This window comes from Parambassis ranga, chromosome 10 (assembly GCF_900634625.1).
Source record: "Parambassis ranga chromosome 10, fParRan2.1, whole genome shotgun sequence".
Lineage (NCBI taxonomy): Eukaryota > Metazoa > Chordata > Actinopteri > Ambassidae > Parambassis > Parambassis ranga.
The window spans coordinates 207,881-224,456 of record NC_041031.1 but is presented as its reverse complement, the minus strand read 5'-3'; the positions used below and the strand labels follow the sequence as shown (position 1 = coordinate 224,456).

General features: G+C 39.6%; 1 protein-coding gene across 2 annotated transcripts; it reads right to left on the bottom strand.

Annotated features, from left to right (window-relative positions):
- Nucleotides 1–873: 873 nt before the first annotated feature.
- On the bottom strand, nt 874–16,556 carry abhd18 (abhydrolase domain containing 18). Of its 2 annotated transcripts, XM_028416444.1 has the most exons (15): nt 16,429–16,483; nt 15,947–16,021; nt 15,071–15,179; nt 14,494–14,578; nt 14,303–14,403; nt 13,909–13,984; nt 13,267–13,351; nt 11,170–11,197; nt 9,326–9,464; nt 9,074–9,163; nt 7,698–7,799; nt 7,159–7,367; nt 6,177–6,310; nt 3,506–3,668; nt 874–3,301 (listed from the first exon to the last, which is right to left on the bottom strand). In XM_028416444.1, exons 3-15 carry the CDS (start codon nt 15,160–15,162, stop codon nt 3,244–3,246), a joined length of 1,362 nt encoding a protein of 453 aa, XP_028272245.1. In that variant the 5' UTR covers nt 15,163–15,179; nt 15,947–16,021; nt 16,429–16,483; the 3' UTR covers nt 874–3,243. The 2 variants fall into 2 exon arrangements, with proteins under 2 accessions (XP_028272245.1, XP_028272244.1); XM_028416443.1 differs by lacking the exon at nt 15,947–16,021 and having other exon boundaries at nt 16,429–16,556.
- Between the last annotated feature and the right edge of the window lie 20 nt (nt 16,557–16,576).

Sequence of the window (16,576 nt, the reverse complement as noted above, 5' to 3'; positions counted from 1 at the left end):
ATAATACATATAATAAAAAAAAATAATACACTAAACACATCTGAGCAAATCTCACAGGTGTTCCTCACAGGTATATTCAAAGCATTCAAATAAATACACATTGTGGTTGCTGAGATACACTCTATTCATTTTGAGCATGCCATTTTCAAGCTGAGGCCTTAAAAATTGCTTGGGGTGGAAAGAGTTAAAAACACTGAAGTTCCATCCCTAGTTTGGAACTATTGGCTTCTCCATAACCCGGAAGTTAGGCCAAATTTTGTCCAACATTTTTTACAGTATAAGTCTATTAGATAAGATTACTTAACTCAGAAACAGATGGATGACATTTCCTGTCTTTGGTGGGATGGATAAATATTTCCAAATTTCTGTACCTTTTTCAATCTGTCCCCACTTCTTGCATGTGTAGGACAGACTATTTCTCCCAGTTCTCACAAATATTTGGTAATGAGTAATTTTGACCTGGTAGAGATGATCTAGGGGTTAAAACCTGGGCACCTCGGGGTTTGTCTAAAAAGCTTTATTCTTTCCAGACAAGGTAATAGTGTGAAACGTCCCCCTTTGTCAACTTTAGAAGACATTACATTGAGCTCTCTGAACTCTAGAGGGCAGGTGTTATGATTCCCTGCTCTGTAGGTGCAGTTTTTATTACGTTCTTTGCTTTTCCTGGTTGTTTGGTGTATTTGTGTTTTCCTGGTTTATTTTGGCCGGTTCCTGGGGGCATGCAATGCTTAACTAAGATCATTCCTATCAGCCTCATGTAATCACACATTTTACATCTGATGTGATGCTATACATAAGTGTTAAAAGTTTGTGAACTCTTGACGTGAGCCAAATCATCAACAGAACAAAAGAGAACCAATCAAACAAATGAAATAACATTTCACTTTTATTCATTTATTTCATATTTATTTAAGGAGGTATTTGAAGGGTAAGAAGTCAAGTGCCCAGTTTTACTTCAACAACAGTGATCTTTACAACGTGTTTGTGGAAGCATATAATGGCATAAAAATGACATTTCTGAGGACCTTTCTTTTCTCTTCTCTTTCTTTTGCACTATTGTTATTATTTATAAAATCCACCATCAGGAAAAGACTGAAACATGGTGTGCCTGGCAGAACTGCAATATGAAAGTGATTGCCTGCAGTTTGCTAAAGCTCATGTGGACAGTCAGTCGCTTGTGCCGCACATCCAAAGGACATCTGCTGATTATTCATGTTTCGTCATACACACAAACCTACCCACAGTAAAATCCACCAGTTATCACAGGTTGGTTGAAGAGAATACTGAGTGTGTTTGAGAGATAATAGTACTTAGTGGCATGACACTGGGCCTTACTTTCAAATGGAGGCTGCAGCCAATTATGAGCAGCTATATACCTGGTGGATGGAAGCTACGTCACACACAGGTGACGACCATGACACTGGCATCATGAAAATTCAAAATATAAATCACACTTCGTTGGGCAAATTTTGCAAAAAAGTCTGTTTTTTGTTGTTGTTGTTTTGGATTTGAGATATTTAAAGGAAATGTCAGCTGAAAAGGTTTTGTAATTAACCACCCAGTGGGAGGGGATACAAGTATATAAAAACCCCATCAAGAGCTAATTCAATTTTAATTTATATAGTGCATTTTACAATGAGAATTGTCTCAGTGCTTCACAGAGCCAGAGCCTGAACCCCTTTAAGAGCAACAGCGGCAAGAAAAACTCCCTTTTAACAGGAAGAACAGGACCCGACTCATAAGGAGAACCTTCTTGCTGATGGTCGGCTGGGTAGAGGAGGAGAAGAAGAGGGAGACAGGACAGAGAGGATGAAGGAGAGAGAGAAGAAGAGGGAGACAGGACTAGCTAAGGAGTCAGTTGTTGTGATGTCCACCTGTGTTGCAATGAAGGTTTTGTTTGTCTACTAAATGTGATCCTGACCCAAAATGTGATCCTGACCCAAGATAGTGCAGTAAATTGTCTTCACTAGTTCACTAGTTTTAATTATATTAGAACTTAAAATTATGTCAAAATAAAAACAATTGGCATTATTTATGCCATACACCATTTTATCATTCTAATTCTAATAATCTTCACCCCATAACTCTCTCAACTGATAAAGATCAATCTTAACCAATCGGTAAAAAGGACCGCAACAATTAATCAGTGATCCCCTTTACTGTGATGATCACTTACATCCAACTAATGCCAAAAAAGCAATGTTTCATAAATGAAATAAACCATTTCTGCGTAGATATTTTCTGTTTAGTGTAACTCTCTTAATATAGTGCATGTGTTTGTTAAAAGATCAAGGCATTCCAGTTTATCAACACTCACAGTTTGAGAGGAAACCTACTAGATTTTAATAAGGCTTTGGATAGTTCTAACACCAGGTTTAGTAGTTTTAATTGAGAATCTTATGTATTTGACTTTATTTCTTTAATGTACATAAGCCTTGAACAAGTCATCTTTTCCATTACAGGATATGTCTTCTGCAATGGTTTAGAAATGAGAGGCTATTCAGTAAATCAGTTACGGTTCAAAAGCTCATTGGCAGATCAAACATATTGCAACTTCAGTAAATTATGAAATGCAGCAGTGTTCTTCTTGGCAGGAATAAAATTTGATCTGTGAAATGTGAAAGGCGCTGGAGACTATTGGGAGTCCAAGGCTCCTAAAATCTTGTGGGGTTGAGGTCAACATTAGAGTTAACTGAGAACATTTATTACTGTCAGAGGAATGCTACTTAAAATCTCAATATGGCATGTATGATTACTATGATGGTTTAATACGTAAACTCCTTTGAATAGTTGTTTTGGCAGGTATACTCATGAACATCTTCCGTATGCATTTACACTGCAACCACATTCTAATGTTAGGCTGTATACAAGGTACACAATTTTACACACACAGCATTCGAGGCATTCGTGCAACTTTACTCTTGATTAAGGATATGTTTATATTGTGCAGCTAACCTGGCGATGTAGAACAAATAAAAACACACCACCAGTTTGTTAGAGACACAAGAGGCCTGAGTGTTCCTCTCATAGCCACAGACTGGCAGGACTATTTCAGATACTGCTGCTGTTGCATGTCCCATACATGTTTAGGTGCAGTAGACACGCACTGGGATATATGAAGATGCACAAAGTGACAGCAGACTCTTCTCTGTGCATTGCCTGTAATACCCAAAGTTTGCAACAATTGCTTCGTCATCTCCAGCCACTGATCTAGGGCTCCTTCAGGGCTTCAGCCAGCCAAGGCTAGTGCAAGTTGGGATACTTCAGGCAGAATCTGTTAAATGCATCATATATGGCTTTTCTGGAAATAAAACACATTTTTCAATTTTTCTTAATTGAGAACAAAGCAAATGATAGCATGACAAAGAAAGGGAGTCTCTTTTGTAATAAAGAAAGGTGGTTGAATCAAGAGCTCTGAACAGTCTCAACTAGTCTCACTAAAACTCTCTTAGCGCAGAGTATTACTTCACTACAGACTTGGGATATTCCTTCTTCTGTGGCTTACCTGAAGACATTCTGTTTAAACAAGTATGCACTGATGTGTCCTCCATTAAGGTATCGGACTTCGCAACTTGGCCAGATTTCCTGCAGACTGAGGACCCCAGTTCGCGGAACGTATGCGTCCTCTTTGGCCTGTACCACAATGATGAGACTGGTGTCTACAGGAACTAGAACAGAAGGAGAACCTGATTATTGGAGAACCTGTTTCATACTGTGCATAAACCACATACCTAGCTACATACAGACACCTGGAACGTTTTTCTTGAATTTGAAGTTATCTAGCACGAGGTAATATTTAACCTCTCTAAGAAGTTTCAATTGCCTTCCTGACTATACTAAAAAACTGCACACTATATTTTCTAGGGGCGGGACAGTTCAGGGAAAAAATCTGAACCGTTCGGTACACGTGTTTTGGTTCGGGGCGCGTGTTTTGTTTGGTTCTGGACATGCACATCAAGTAATGCAGGGAGGCATTTTTACCACAGCATAGAGACAAGTTTTGCCAACTTGGCGTCTCTCTCACTACATTTGGGGGCTTTCCAAACCTTTTTTTATTCAAAAGCAACTAGAGCGGGATGTAAATAGCATATTTCAATAGCAAAAATAAAAATAAAACCACAGACATCAGTACCTCTGTGCGCAGACACCAGCAGTGAAATGGTAAACGCACAACCACGCAGACAGAAATGACATGCTGCCGTGCAAATAAGATAAATAACATGAGCTGTTCAGTTTGTTTAATAAAGGAACAAGGTGCAGACCTGTTCTATAGGAAAGGTTTTCTTAAATGGCTTCTGTTATCTGGTGCTATATAGAAATTAAAAAGAAATGAAATTGACTTGACCTGATATGATGGGGAAACACTGAACTGATTCTTAAATATGGTGAATGTTGGATAATTAGGATATGTATTTTGTGCTCATCTGGTATTTCCAGAGTGTTAAAAGTAGAAAAATCTATTTAGTGAACCTTTCCACCCCTAATATTTTCACATCTAATGGAAATATAAAGGACAAGCTTTTTGACTCTTGCCGTAGAAAACTTAAATTAATCTGATAAAAACATAATCAGCTACTGTACACAAGTGGCATTGTTGTTCAAACTTGGTCAAATCTGTTAAAACATGAAAAAGACAAAAAGTATTTTGTTAAACTGGTCCACCTAACATCTCCTTAGTCGCTATGTGGATTCACAGCTGTCCTTCTACCAGTGAAGAAATGTACTTTCAGTTCAATTCAGTTCAATTTAATTGAATTTATATAGCACATTTACAATCAGAATTGTCTCTATGCGCTTTAGAGCATGACCACGAGCAAGCAGTGGAAAAACTCACACAGGACCTGGCTCATAAGGAGAACCTTCCTGCTGACACTCGGCCGGGTGAAAGGAGAAGGTAGAGGGGACAGAGAGGATGAAAGTGAGAGAGAGAGGAACAACATGAATTACAGCAGTCCAGCCTAGAAGTGATGAATGCATGGACTTGTTTTTTAGCATCACCACTACACCACAACTCACTTCCTCAGGAGGGCTTCTTATGTCTTCACAGGACTGGCTGTGAAAGGCTAAACTAAGAAAGCAGCTTACCGTAGGTTTCTGGAATAAATAAGCTTTTTGGAATCAAAGGACAACAACTGCAAAGAGGCACCGAGAACATCTCAGCTGAGAAAGCCTCATGGTGGTTGTGGATCAGGAGAGGGGATTCGTGGTGTAGTGGGCCACTTGGACACAAGTCCGGCACTGATCATCCCGAGCTTGTCTCTGTGTCGCCTGGGCAAGATTTTCTGATGATTGAGAGACCCGAAACACCCAATGACCTTGGTTCATCACTGAAGACGTGTCGAAGTAGTACTATCAGGTGTATTTTAGATCTTTTTATTTAAAAAAAATTTTTAAAACAGTAATGATCCTTGAGATGCTTAGCAATAGGAGGGACGCAGACCATAAACAGAGACATATCCCCCCATTAAAAAGGAAATTGGAAGAAGAGAGTCCTGCTAGGTTCTCTCGACAAGAAGTACAAGTTGTCTATGCCCTGGAAACTGCCAATCCGCACCATCCAAAGTGTAGTTTCAGTGAAAGAGCAGACCCACCAAGGCTGGGGACTGAAGAGTACTAGAAAGGTCTATAGATGACAGGAGCAGATAGTGGACCTAAGAGGGAAATATCAATGCAGCACTACTCGGAGTGGAACACAGTGATCTCCATGAACAAGATTCAGTCATAATCACAGTGGCAGACATACAAGAAAGGTTCTCAAACATGAAGAACTGGACAGCACCAGGACTGGACATAATCCATGCTGCCTGGCTGTCCAAAAGAACCAGCTAAAGGATGGAACCTATCAAGAATGGTTACTCAAAGGCTGTACAGTTCTGATCCTTAAGGAACCCCAGAGGGAAACTGCTCCATCCAACTACTGCCCAGTAACCTGCCTCTGCACAACATGCAAGCCCATATCCGGCATTATAGTGTACAGGTTAGGCAAGTGTTAGGGAACTTTGATTGGTGGAACATCAAAAAACAACAGCAACTTATAAGTTGTAACTGTGTGATCTTTGGAGAGTAATGTTTGTTTAGACCCATCTGACAGTTTACTTTGGTATTTTAGGTATGACTATTTCTGTCCTTTCTCCCTTTTCTTTGTCAGAAAACAAATTATTGTACATTAAACCTACCAGAGAAGTTAGCCATATGTGTACACTCATCCATCACTCCTTTCATGAAGCTTATAGACTCTCTGTGTAATGATGGCCGGTAGGATTTGGAGTCTATCTTCTTGCCATGTAGTGTGCTATATGCATTGAGGTTTCTGAAAGACAGAGACAGATGCACTATAATATTGTAATACTACACAGAAGTATAATTTCAGCAACTGGGTAATTTGTAAAACTAGAATTCTACCCTCTGTTTAAAATTATTAATATGAAACAACATTACTGGCCAGGTGGGGTTTGTTTGTCACAGAAACGCCTCACTTAAACTTGTTACATACTTCATGAGAACAGAGAAATTTGTTAGTCTTCTTGAGGTGGCAAGAGCAAGAACAAAGTTTGTTTCGGCCATGAATTTTTAGCCACGCCCCCTTCAAACCGTAATACTCTAGTACACAATCTTGAACATGTGTGTTCCTTATTGTCTCAAGAGTAGACACACTACATTTCAAGTAAATTAGATGAAGAATGTACGAGTAGTTAACAACAGTATGCTAACATGACATTTTATGCAGCCAGTAGGTGGCGCTGTCAAAGACTGAATATAGTTTTATAGATGTATTTAGGGTCTGCAATAAGTGATCTAACATGACCATAGATAAGAAAAAAACACTTCTCTCTAATATTTTGTTGACCTGCCTTTAGCTTTGATTAAAGCACACACATTTGCTTTGGTATCATTTCATAACCTTCTGCAATGTCACACAAGCTCTTGTCCTGCTTAAGGGAATCTAACCATTGAAGTCTTCTTTAGTACATTCCAAAACTTCTGAAGTGGTAGGTCTGGACTATGTGGTGGCCAATCTACGTGTGAAAGTAATGTCTAATTATCCTTAGTGATTCTTTCACAATTTGAGCCCAGTGAATTATGACATGTTACAGAACCCAGACCTGATTATCTAAAGAAAAAACAAAGATCTGACCAACCCTTGATCATAATACCAACCTTGGCAGATTGTCCAAGCTCAGTCTGCAGCTGTCCACTGATGATACCAGTTGGTCCCCATCGCCTTCACGGCCCCCACCAACCACAGTCTCCCCTCCTGCTTTGGAGTAGTGCCCCACTGACAAAATATTATCTCTGGAAAGGCCAAGTAGATGTTCTGAAGAATCCATATTCTTAATAAGTCCATGATCTATCCTAAAGGAATCAGCCTGACAGACAGAAACCAACAGAGAGACGCAGTACTTATGAATACTGATATGTGTTTGTGTATGTGCAATCATTCTAAGAAACTTACATAAAAAAATGCAACATAAAAATGTTTGAAAATGAACACATTATAATGTACAGGTACAAACTGCTTAATAAGTAACCAACTTTTAATATTTCTCATTAAAATCTCTGAACAGATACTACTACTGCTACTCAATAGCTTTGTAATATTCTCATAAATAAACTGTATTTTTACAACCAGTTGTAGCAAAATGGAAAAACTGGAAAAGTCTAAAGATACTATGTGACAGAGTTGAAAGATAACATACCCCACAGTACTCTAACAGCTTTATGATCTCCTCTTCATACACTGAATTAATGGCATACTGCTTCTCCAGCTCTCTCCAATTCACTGCTTTACTCAGCACACCCTACACACACAAACACACCGTGACAGGGTCATTTCTAATACAGGTTGCATATCTCATAATGAGGTTGTTAGTTGTGAGCTATGGGTCAGTAACATGGTGGGGTATAAAACATGTATCACAGACAGGCTTTGTGAAAGGCTTTTTAAAAAATGATTCTTAAGACAAAAGAAGGTTTCATCATCTACGTTACCTAATATCTTTAAACGTTAAAACATGTAGAAAAATACAGGGTCCTCAGCAACGCCTCTGTGAAGACACCTTTAATGGTGCATTCACACCAAGCTCTAAAATCGCTTTTGTCGCTGTTATCATTCAGAGAGTAAGAAGGAATGACAGACCAAACCAATTCATCAATGAACTCCTGCTGCAAATGATTGCTTCTGTCCAAGTCAAGCCATAGTGTTTCATAAGTAAAAATACTGTCTAGCATTTTCAATAGTTTATTATTTGACATTATTCTAAAGCCCCTTTGAACATGTCACAAATATTGTGAGAAAATAAAGTTTGGGGATTCACAATATGCAAGATTCAAAGGCTTTTTGTTGTCAATTTCACAGGACATACAGAATTGAAATACTATTTCTCTAGCAATGACATAAGTAGTAGTATAAGATAAAATAAGGTATTGACTCTGATACGCTAATGTGACACAATCCTTTCACGATTTGCTTCAGTTAAGGGTAGAGTTAGTTTGCCTTATAAAAGCACCCTAATAAATGTCAGTAGACTGATGTTTTGTCAAACTTAATAACTCAATTGTATTTCATATGAGACCTTTCAGCTTGGCTTTACCAAGTCTGAAGTGAGATCAGTAATAAATTGGTGCAGTCTTTTCTATTTACTGATTGGTTGATAAGAGTTCAACTACAGTGGCGGAGTGAGTTATGGGTTAGAGATCATTATAATATTTGAAAAGCCCTATGCATGGTGTAAAAAACAGCATTTTAATGAAGTACTGAACTGATGAGGCAGCTTAGAGCTGCTTGGCAGTTAAATGACTTTAAAGAACTCTACAAATCCAGTTAGCTTGCTTCAAGCTCTGGATACTAGGTATGAAGAAGTCTATGTCTAAAAGATCTGATTTAATCACAAAGTTCTATCAAAAATGTTAATCAGTTTGTATAATGTATCAGTCAATGTTGTCAAACCTTCATCCTTCCATCAACTAGTCCAGAACAAGAACCACTTATAGAAACCATACTACAATGACATAGGTCTGCTCTACTAATAACTGTAGGTGTTCTTATTGATGAATGTCAGAGAAACTGTGTTACCGTTGTGAACACACTGGAGGCAGTGGACCAGGACAAACAGGGAATTAAAGGAATGGGCTTCGGCCAGTTAGTCACTGCTAGGGACGCCATCTGGATATAAAGAGACAGCAACTCATCAAACATAGAATTTGTGACAGCAACAGGTATGATATAAGACCCTTTACATTTGTGTGTGGGATGGCAATCATGTTGGATTGTTATTTAGTGCAACACTGGTAGTTGCATGTTTGTCAAGCTGTCTGGGTGACTCACATATCCTCCCATTGAGATTCCTGTCATTCCTAATGGCCAGTATCCTTCTTTCTCGAGCCACCGGAGCAGTACTGTTGACTCCAGGATCAAAGCCCCTCCCATCACAAACAAGTCAGACACATTCTTTAGACAGGACCACCTAAAATACTCAAAAAAATCACCCCATTACTTTACAATTATTTCAACCTGGCTTTAAAGGAACAGTCCACATTTTAGGGATGTTCAACACAACTGTAACCCAAATAATGAATAAACCAGACCTATCCTGATTTTATATTGTAATATCGTATGCAAATGTATGCTTAGTATGCCTATATCTGACTTTTTCTAAGTGAGGATGTTGTATAGTATACTGTCCGCTATATAGTGTATGTGAGTTTTGTATTAGTATGAGTTGATTGAAGAAGCATCATGTTTGCAATGACTGGTTACTGAATGGTTACCAGTGGATTATATTGCATCTACTATTCAAGCAGAAAACAGCCACTCTCCTCTGCAAAGTAAGCTACAGACTCTTTACAGTTGTCCAGTGTAACTACTTTTCTCAAAACAGCTCTAACAGTCTATAAGTGTGTCTGGTACCCTCCCACACACTTGTAGCAGAGTATACAGTTGTGCTCATAGGTTTACATACCCTGGTAGAATTTATGATTTCTTGGCCATTTTCAGAGAATATGAATTATAACACAAAAAAATTGTGGTTGGCTGAGGCCATTTATTGTAAAGGAAAACGTGTTTACTCTTTTGAATCATAATGACAACAGAAACTACCCAAATGCCCCTGATCAAAGGTTTACATACCCTGGAGATTTTGGCCTGATAACATGTACACAAGTTGACACAAACAGGTTTGAATGGCTATTAAAGTAACCACCCTCATCTGTGATGTGTTTTCTTGTAACTAGTGTGTGCGTATAAAAGGTCAATAAATTTCTGGATTCCTGGCAGACCCTTGCAAGTGCTGCACTGATTGTTCTAGATTCTAAGTCATGGGAAAAGCAAAAGAATAGTCAAAGCATCTGCGGGAAAAGAGAATTGAGGAATTCAGGAAACAGAGCCACCCTGCACAGAAGGCGTTAACTTTGAGAGCCCTAATAAATATATATCCGAGTCCTGATCGGGAGGTAACATCCGATTCCGATCGAGTCTGAAATCACGTAATCGGGCCCGATTTCCGATCACGTGATCGGATTGGGACATCCCTAGTCGAGTCACCAGAAGAAAGCCATTACTACCCAGCTGCCACAAAGTATCCTGCTTACAATATGCCAGACAGCACTGAGACAAGCCTCAAACCTTCTGGCACAAAGTCATGAACTTTTTGGCCACAACCATAAATGCTACATTTGGAGAGGAGTCCACAAGGCCTGTGATGAAAGGTACACCATCCCTACTGTGAAACACAGAGGTGGACTGACGTTTTGGCGATGTGTGAGCTACAAAGACACAGGATATTTGGTAAACATTGATGGCAAGATAAAAAATGGCAAAATAATAAATAACAATTTGCCAGGGTATGTAAACTTATGAGCACAAATGTAAACACAATTCAATATAGAGTTCTGTTCACAACAATAAACTTGTTTTACTTATGTTAACTCATTTTCTAACCAGATCTTCTCTGACCGTGGTTCATTAAATTTATTATACTATAGCTGCTTAATTCAATGATTAAGCTATGTTCATACTATAGGGGAGTTGAAATCATCTTACAATGCTTAGTGTGCCTAACGGTGTGTCAGGGCTCTTGTTTAAAAATGTTTGTTCTTATTGTCACTGTGAACAAGCTCACTTGACTATTTCCACCAAACTGAAAAACACTCCAAAACAGTGATTAGACTTACAGTTGATCCTTTGGTTTACGAGATCCATGTAAGACAGCAGTCAAGGATTCAAACTCTAGTCAGAGACAGTATGCATTAGGGTTGGGCGGTATTAAGGTATTAATAAAGTTTATGAACATGACGTGACAGTGCGGAGGAGAGAGAGAGAGAGAGCTATAGTCGCACCTGACCTGGTCCCTGCTGCGCTTTACAGGACGAGCTGAGATGGTGTTTAGTTTCTGGACGGTGTAGGCACACGCCAACAGTTTGGTGCCATCTGAGCCTACATTTATAATTTTAAATGCAGGCTCAGAAAAACCTGGCAGCGGAAAACGTGACCGGCAGGTTTTCAGTTTACCGGAAGTGTTTTTATTACCATGCGTAACTTCTAATTGCACAAGCCTGCGCTCTTAACATGACAACATTATAAAAACAAACAGGGGGATATATATATATATATATATATATATATATATATATATAAAATTATTTAATAGCCTTAATAAAAACTATATTAACAGAAAAAGATCGCTTGTCATGTTTCAGGCAGTTTATAATGCACTTTACCTGCCATGAATTGTAGACTACAGCAGCTGAATTAAAATTTGACGTGCACGGTGTCTCTGCAACTTGTAATAAGTATATGCGCTGTTTTGATTGGGCTCTGCGCAGACACACCTCTCTCTCTCGGCAACTGAAGACGGGACCACGCAAGCATTAAGGGTAGATTTACCTGAAATGAGGATACCGCCTAACCCTAGTATGCATCAGACTAAGACAAATTGTATTGGAATGGGTGCTGTAATTCACTTGCACCCGAAGCCTTCACTGAAATGTATTTTTGTCATTGCCTAAGCGTTTTCTTTCTATTGATATTTCCAGTCACTTGTGCAGCTGCCCCCCCCCCCCCCCAAAAAAAAAAAAAAAACTTTGTGTTGAATGATAACTTACTTTAACTTACTCAATTTATAACTTTGGTGTGAGTGTGTGTGGGTTAAGGGAGAGGGGCTGTAGCGCCACTGTTTTCTCTATCCACTCTGGGACCCAGTCTCTTGACATTCAGAGTCTTTTGGGGGATTGCTATGCCATCTTTCGCCTCTTTCAATAACCATTAAAGAAAAGTATTAAACAGACAAGCCAATGGTCATTGCAACATCATCTGTCTCATCCGTCTGTGCCTATGATTACTTTGGTAATAAGTCAGTCAATCAAGTGGCATCAATTTTTATATAGCTGTTATGAAGTGGTCGTAAATGTATTTTTCTGGTTAAAGAGTGTGTTAAGTGTGACAGGTTGGTGTTGGCTCGTCTTTGGGTTTGCCTTGCTAGTAGAAGGTGTAGCCACCACTATCTTCTTTCAGCGGCCTTGTCCCATATCTTTAGGTACCCTAAAGAGGGTACTTTAAGGCAAAATATGATATCTACTTACAGATACTGGCTTCACCTACTGGTCAGATGTATAGTGAGTGAGATGATTGAATAAACCACTGCTGCCTAAATGTGCTGGCACAAGGCTAGGGACTCCCAGATCACACTGGAGAAAGTCATTCCAGCTTGAGCCCAGACAGCCTTTAAGCTGGATGCGTTCAGACCTATTTTCAAATCTGGCTAGCACACAGTTGTGTCCGCACTCAATCTGGCTTCATCCAGCGTGTTTGCTGTTCTCCAAACCACTAGGTGGCGCCTCGTAATATGGCTAATAATGTGGCTAGCCGGATTCACTAGCCACATTTGCGTTCACACCTGAGCCACATTTGAGCCAATCCTGCTAGATCCACCTCTCGAGGGTGGATCTAGCAGGCCTATTCTGTCCCCTGGTGTTTATCTGGGTTTGCCAAATCTGTTGCATTCTGCAACAAAATAGGGGCAGCACTGAGAGCCACTGCTGATGATCTTTGTCTTGTGAAACACTAGATGGTGCAGCTGTTTGCTGGAAAGTTGGCTGTGAAACACACTTTGTGGGATTTTTGGAAGACAATTTCCCCTCTGAGGGACTAATAAAGGATTATCTTATCTGATGTCTGGGACAACTAGAAATGACAAAACCATCCAGTGAAGCTTGCCCATATACAGTACAAAACATAGGTACCATGGAGAGTGATGCAACTAAGAAGGATATAATACGGGTTCTCCAGAAGCAGTGAAGCCATCCCTGCCTCTTTGATCATGGGGCGAGCCATGAGGGTCCGTCGACGCCAGAAAAACTACACACAAATCAGAAAAAAACAAAACTCAGAAAGTATAGAAAAATGCAGTAAAGTTACTAAACTAATCTGTGCTGTGGTGCTGTCCATACAATGGACACATGTAAGTGAACAGGCTGGGGGAAAAATGTGATTTAAAGGTAGGGTAGGAGATTTTGAAAACTCAGAGAGGCAGCCAGATTTCAAAAGTAAACACACGCTCCTTTCTCTCGGAGCTCACCCTGAAGCCACGCCTCCCAATCACATGGACACGCATCACCTGAAGACGAGCTGCGGTCTGTGCCTTCGGCCATCATGCACGTACCTCTCTGGTGCACAGAGCAGGAAGAGAGTGTCAAACAGCCAATATTTTTTACAGGGTCCACCCGGAGGATTGGCTGATGTTTTTAGTGTTTTATAGCTTCCACAGATGATTCATATTCTTCGTTTTAAAGCGAAACTGCCGAACTAATCGGTTACTATCGGATTATAAAGAGAAGTTAAACTAATTTAACAAAAAGTGCATCAGAATGAAATCTCCTACCCGACCTTTAAGGCAAAATATGATATCTCCTTACATGATCTCCTGTCCCAGCCAAGTGGATGCATACTGGTCTGTTCCTCTGCCACCTCTTTGGAACTATAAACTGGAAACTGAAACACACACAGTAAGGATCACTTCAGTTTTTTTTATATTTTGGTAAGCCTACAGTGATTAATGGTTTATGTTAATATTGTTTATTTAAATGGAAAAGCATCCTTTTTTTTGCAGGTTTTTCTATTTTTGATAATAAATTTGAACATGTATCCGTCAGTGGTCTACCATGGAGAAAATGCTCGACATTTACTTCATCAATCTGTTTTCTTGTGCACAAACAATCGTGTCTATTTACTGCACTAGTGTTAGACAAGAAACATAAACACAAACATATATCACAAAAATAATGTTCTGTGTTTGTATTTGTTAGGTACTTGGCTTTGATAGCCTCTTGTGGCAGGATTCCAGGAACCAAATGCTCTAGAGGAGAGATGAAGAATCCATCGTGGATGTGACAGTCAGTGAGCTCCTCTGTCTGGACACAAAGGTACAACCAAATATAGATGTCTGTGACTTAAAAAAACTGCTATAGATGCCCCTGTGCAAAAACAAGATGAAAAATTACCTTGTTAATGTAAACTGGATAGTCTTCTGGCACCAGAGACTTGCACTTTTCTCTGTCTCCAATGACTTTACGAAACTCAAAGATTCTGCAAAACACAAACATGTAAGAATGTACAGCATAATCTGTTTTATCATTCAAGGAGTGTGGTCAGGAATTTCGCCCTCACATCCCATGTGATAAAGGTGCTAGAGAGGGTGGTGCTGGCTACAGCTGTAATCGGACCTTAACTGTTAGGCCCAACAGGGCCTGAGCCCGACAAGTACATTTTTATTGACGTAGAGACGATTTATTGAAGCAAGGCATCTAGACTGGAGAGTCTTCTTGAAGATGTTTCGCTGCCCATCAGCAGCTTCATATTGTTTGTAAGTTTCACTCAGACCCACCCACTGAGGTCCTCCACCTCATATAAACCATGTTTCCCCACCAAACAGTTAGAACTGATGAAGCTGCTTGGAGGAGCAAAAAACATGCAGAGGCTCTGAAAAAAACATAAATCAGACCCGGTGCTGGAAAAGACTACTGTGGACCTTCAATCTGTCCTTTCAAGTCAAATTCTGTTGTAGTTTGTTTTCCATACCTCTTTAGGTCTTCAGGCTTTCCCCATCCCCCGATGAAAAGTTTGGTGAGGAGCAGCCTTCTGTAAAATACATCTAGTCGGCTCACACCCATGGACCAACCTCTAGCATCTACACAGAGAAACACATGCTTCATTCAGAAAATAGATAAAGTACTTGATCTTTCTCAGCTGTTCTTCCTCCTACTGAATGCTTGCACAACACATATTGCACTTTAAGTGCATAGTGGAGCATGCAAAGGCAAACAGGTATGCAACTTGACAAGTAAGCAGCCAATATGACTAGCTTTAATATTACAAATAAGGTCATATTCCAACTAAAGCTGGGGACACAACACAACTGTCAGTCTGTACAGATTTTGAAAAGAGTAGAAGTACACACTAACAGACTGGCTTCTGCAGATTTTTGTATGATAACAACAGTATCGGGTGAGACATCTCAGACTACATGAATTGTTAAACCAACAACCATACTGAATGCATCAAACTCTCGCGATGGCGACAGTTTAATGGGTAACAAACCAAAGTTGGTGGTGGTAATGCATCAATTTGTAGATGAAGAATAAAGAGCAAAAAGAAGAACACTGATGACAGTCGTCATCGATTGTGACAGCTCTCTCTCTCTCCTCTTCTCCGCGCTGTCACGTCATGTTCAGAAACTTTATCAAACGTCTCCAAAAGTATAATATAGTACATTACTATATTATATACATTATATAGTACAGTACATGGCATTTTTTAAATTGACATATTAAAAATGATACTGTTTGTATGCCCCGGTATACCTTCATACCGCCCAACCCTCCTCTGAGTAACACAACATGGAGTCCCCAGACTGAGGTGAACACACTAGATAAACTAGGAGATTTTATGGTTTACCTCCAAGTATTTGTTCAGTAAGTGAAGAGCTGTGTTTGGAGAGTACTCCAAAAAACTTCAGGTTCCCGTATTTTCCTATAGGGATCAATACAGTATTATTTAGCTATCTGTATATTAGACGCTGTTTGCGCCTTGCTGTATTGTAATATCACATTGCCCTGTACGAAAGGTTTGTACTTTTACGCTACGATTTAAATAATGACAATTTATGAGCAATGTTGTCTGTTAACTGACAATTACAGGTCAACTACGTGTAACCTTACCTACACTCGTGTCTCCTATTTCAAGGTGAAGTGTAGGACTATAAAAAGCATTGATACTATAGCACACAGCAGAGACTGCTGTTAGAAGTTTGAGCTAAGTGCTAGCGTTAGCTTAGTTAGCTTAATTCATTCATTACGGACGGTGTCAGCTGATGTGCACCTACACAGACGGTGAGAGAATAAAACAGACATTTGACAAAAACAGTAACGTTACGCTACCTCAGACTGCGTCCAGATGTTTGATATCCGCTCGGATTAATATACACAGCTAGCTAACGCTTAGCGTCCTGCCGAGAAGGCAAACGACATGAAACCCGTCAAGCTACCGTGAGCCATCACTTTCAAACTACAAAACAATGCGAAGACG

What these genes read in the sequence shown, in the direction of transcription:
- abhd18 (XM_028416443.1), bottom strand. Translation starts at nt 15,162, where the DNA reads ATGGGTGTGAGCCGACTAGATGTATTTTACAGAAGGCTGCTCCTCACC. An exon ending in CAAGAGGCTATCAAAGCCAA is followed by an intron (nt 13,985 to 14,302) that starts GTACCTAACAAA and finishes TGTGTGTTTCAG; the next exon opens with TTTCCAGTTTATAGTTCCAA. An exon ending in CGTAAACCAAAGGATCAACT is followed by an intron (nt 9,465 to 11,169) that starts GTAAGTCTAATC and finishes TGAGTATTTTAG; the next exon opens with GTGGTCCTGTCTAAAGAATG.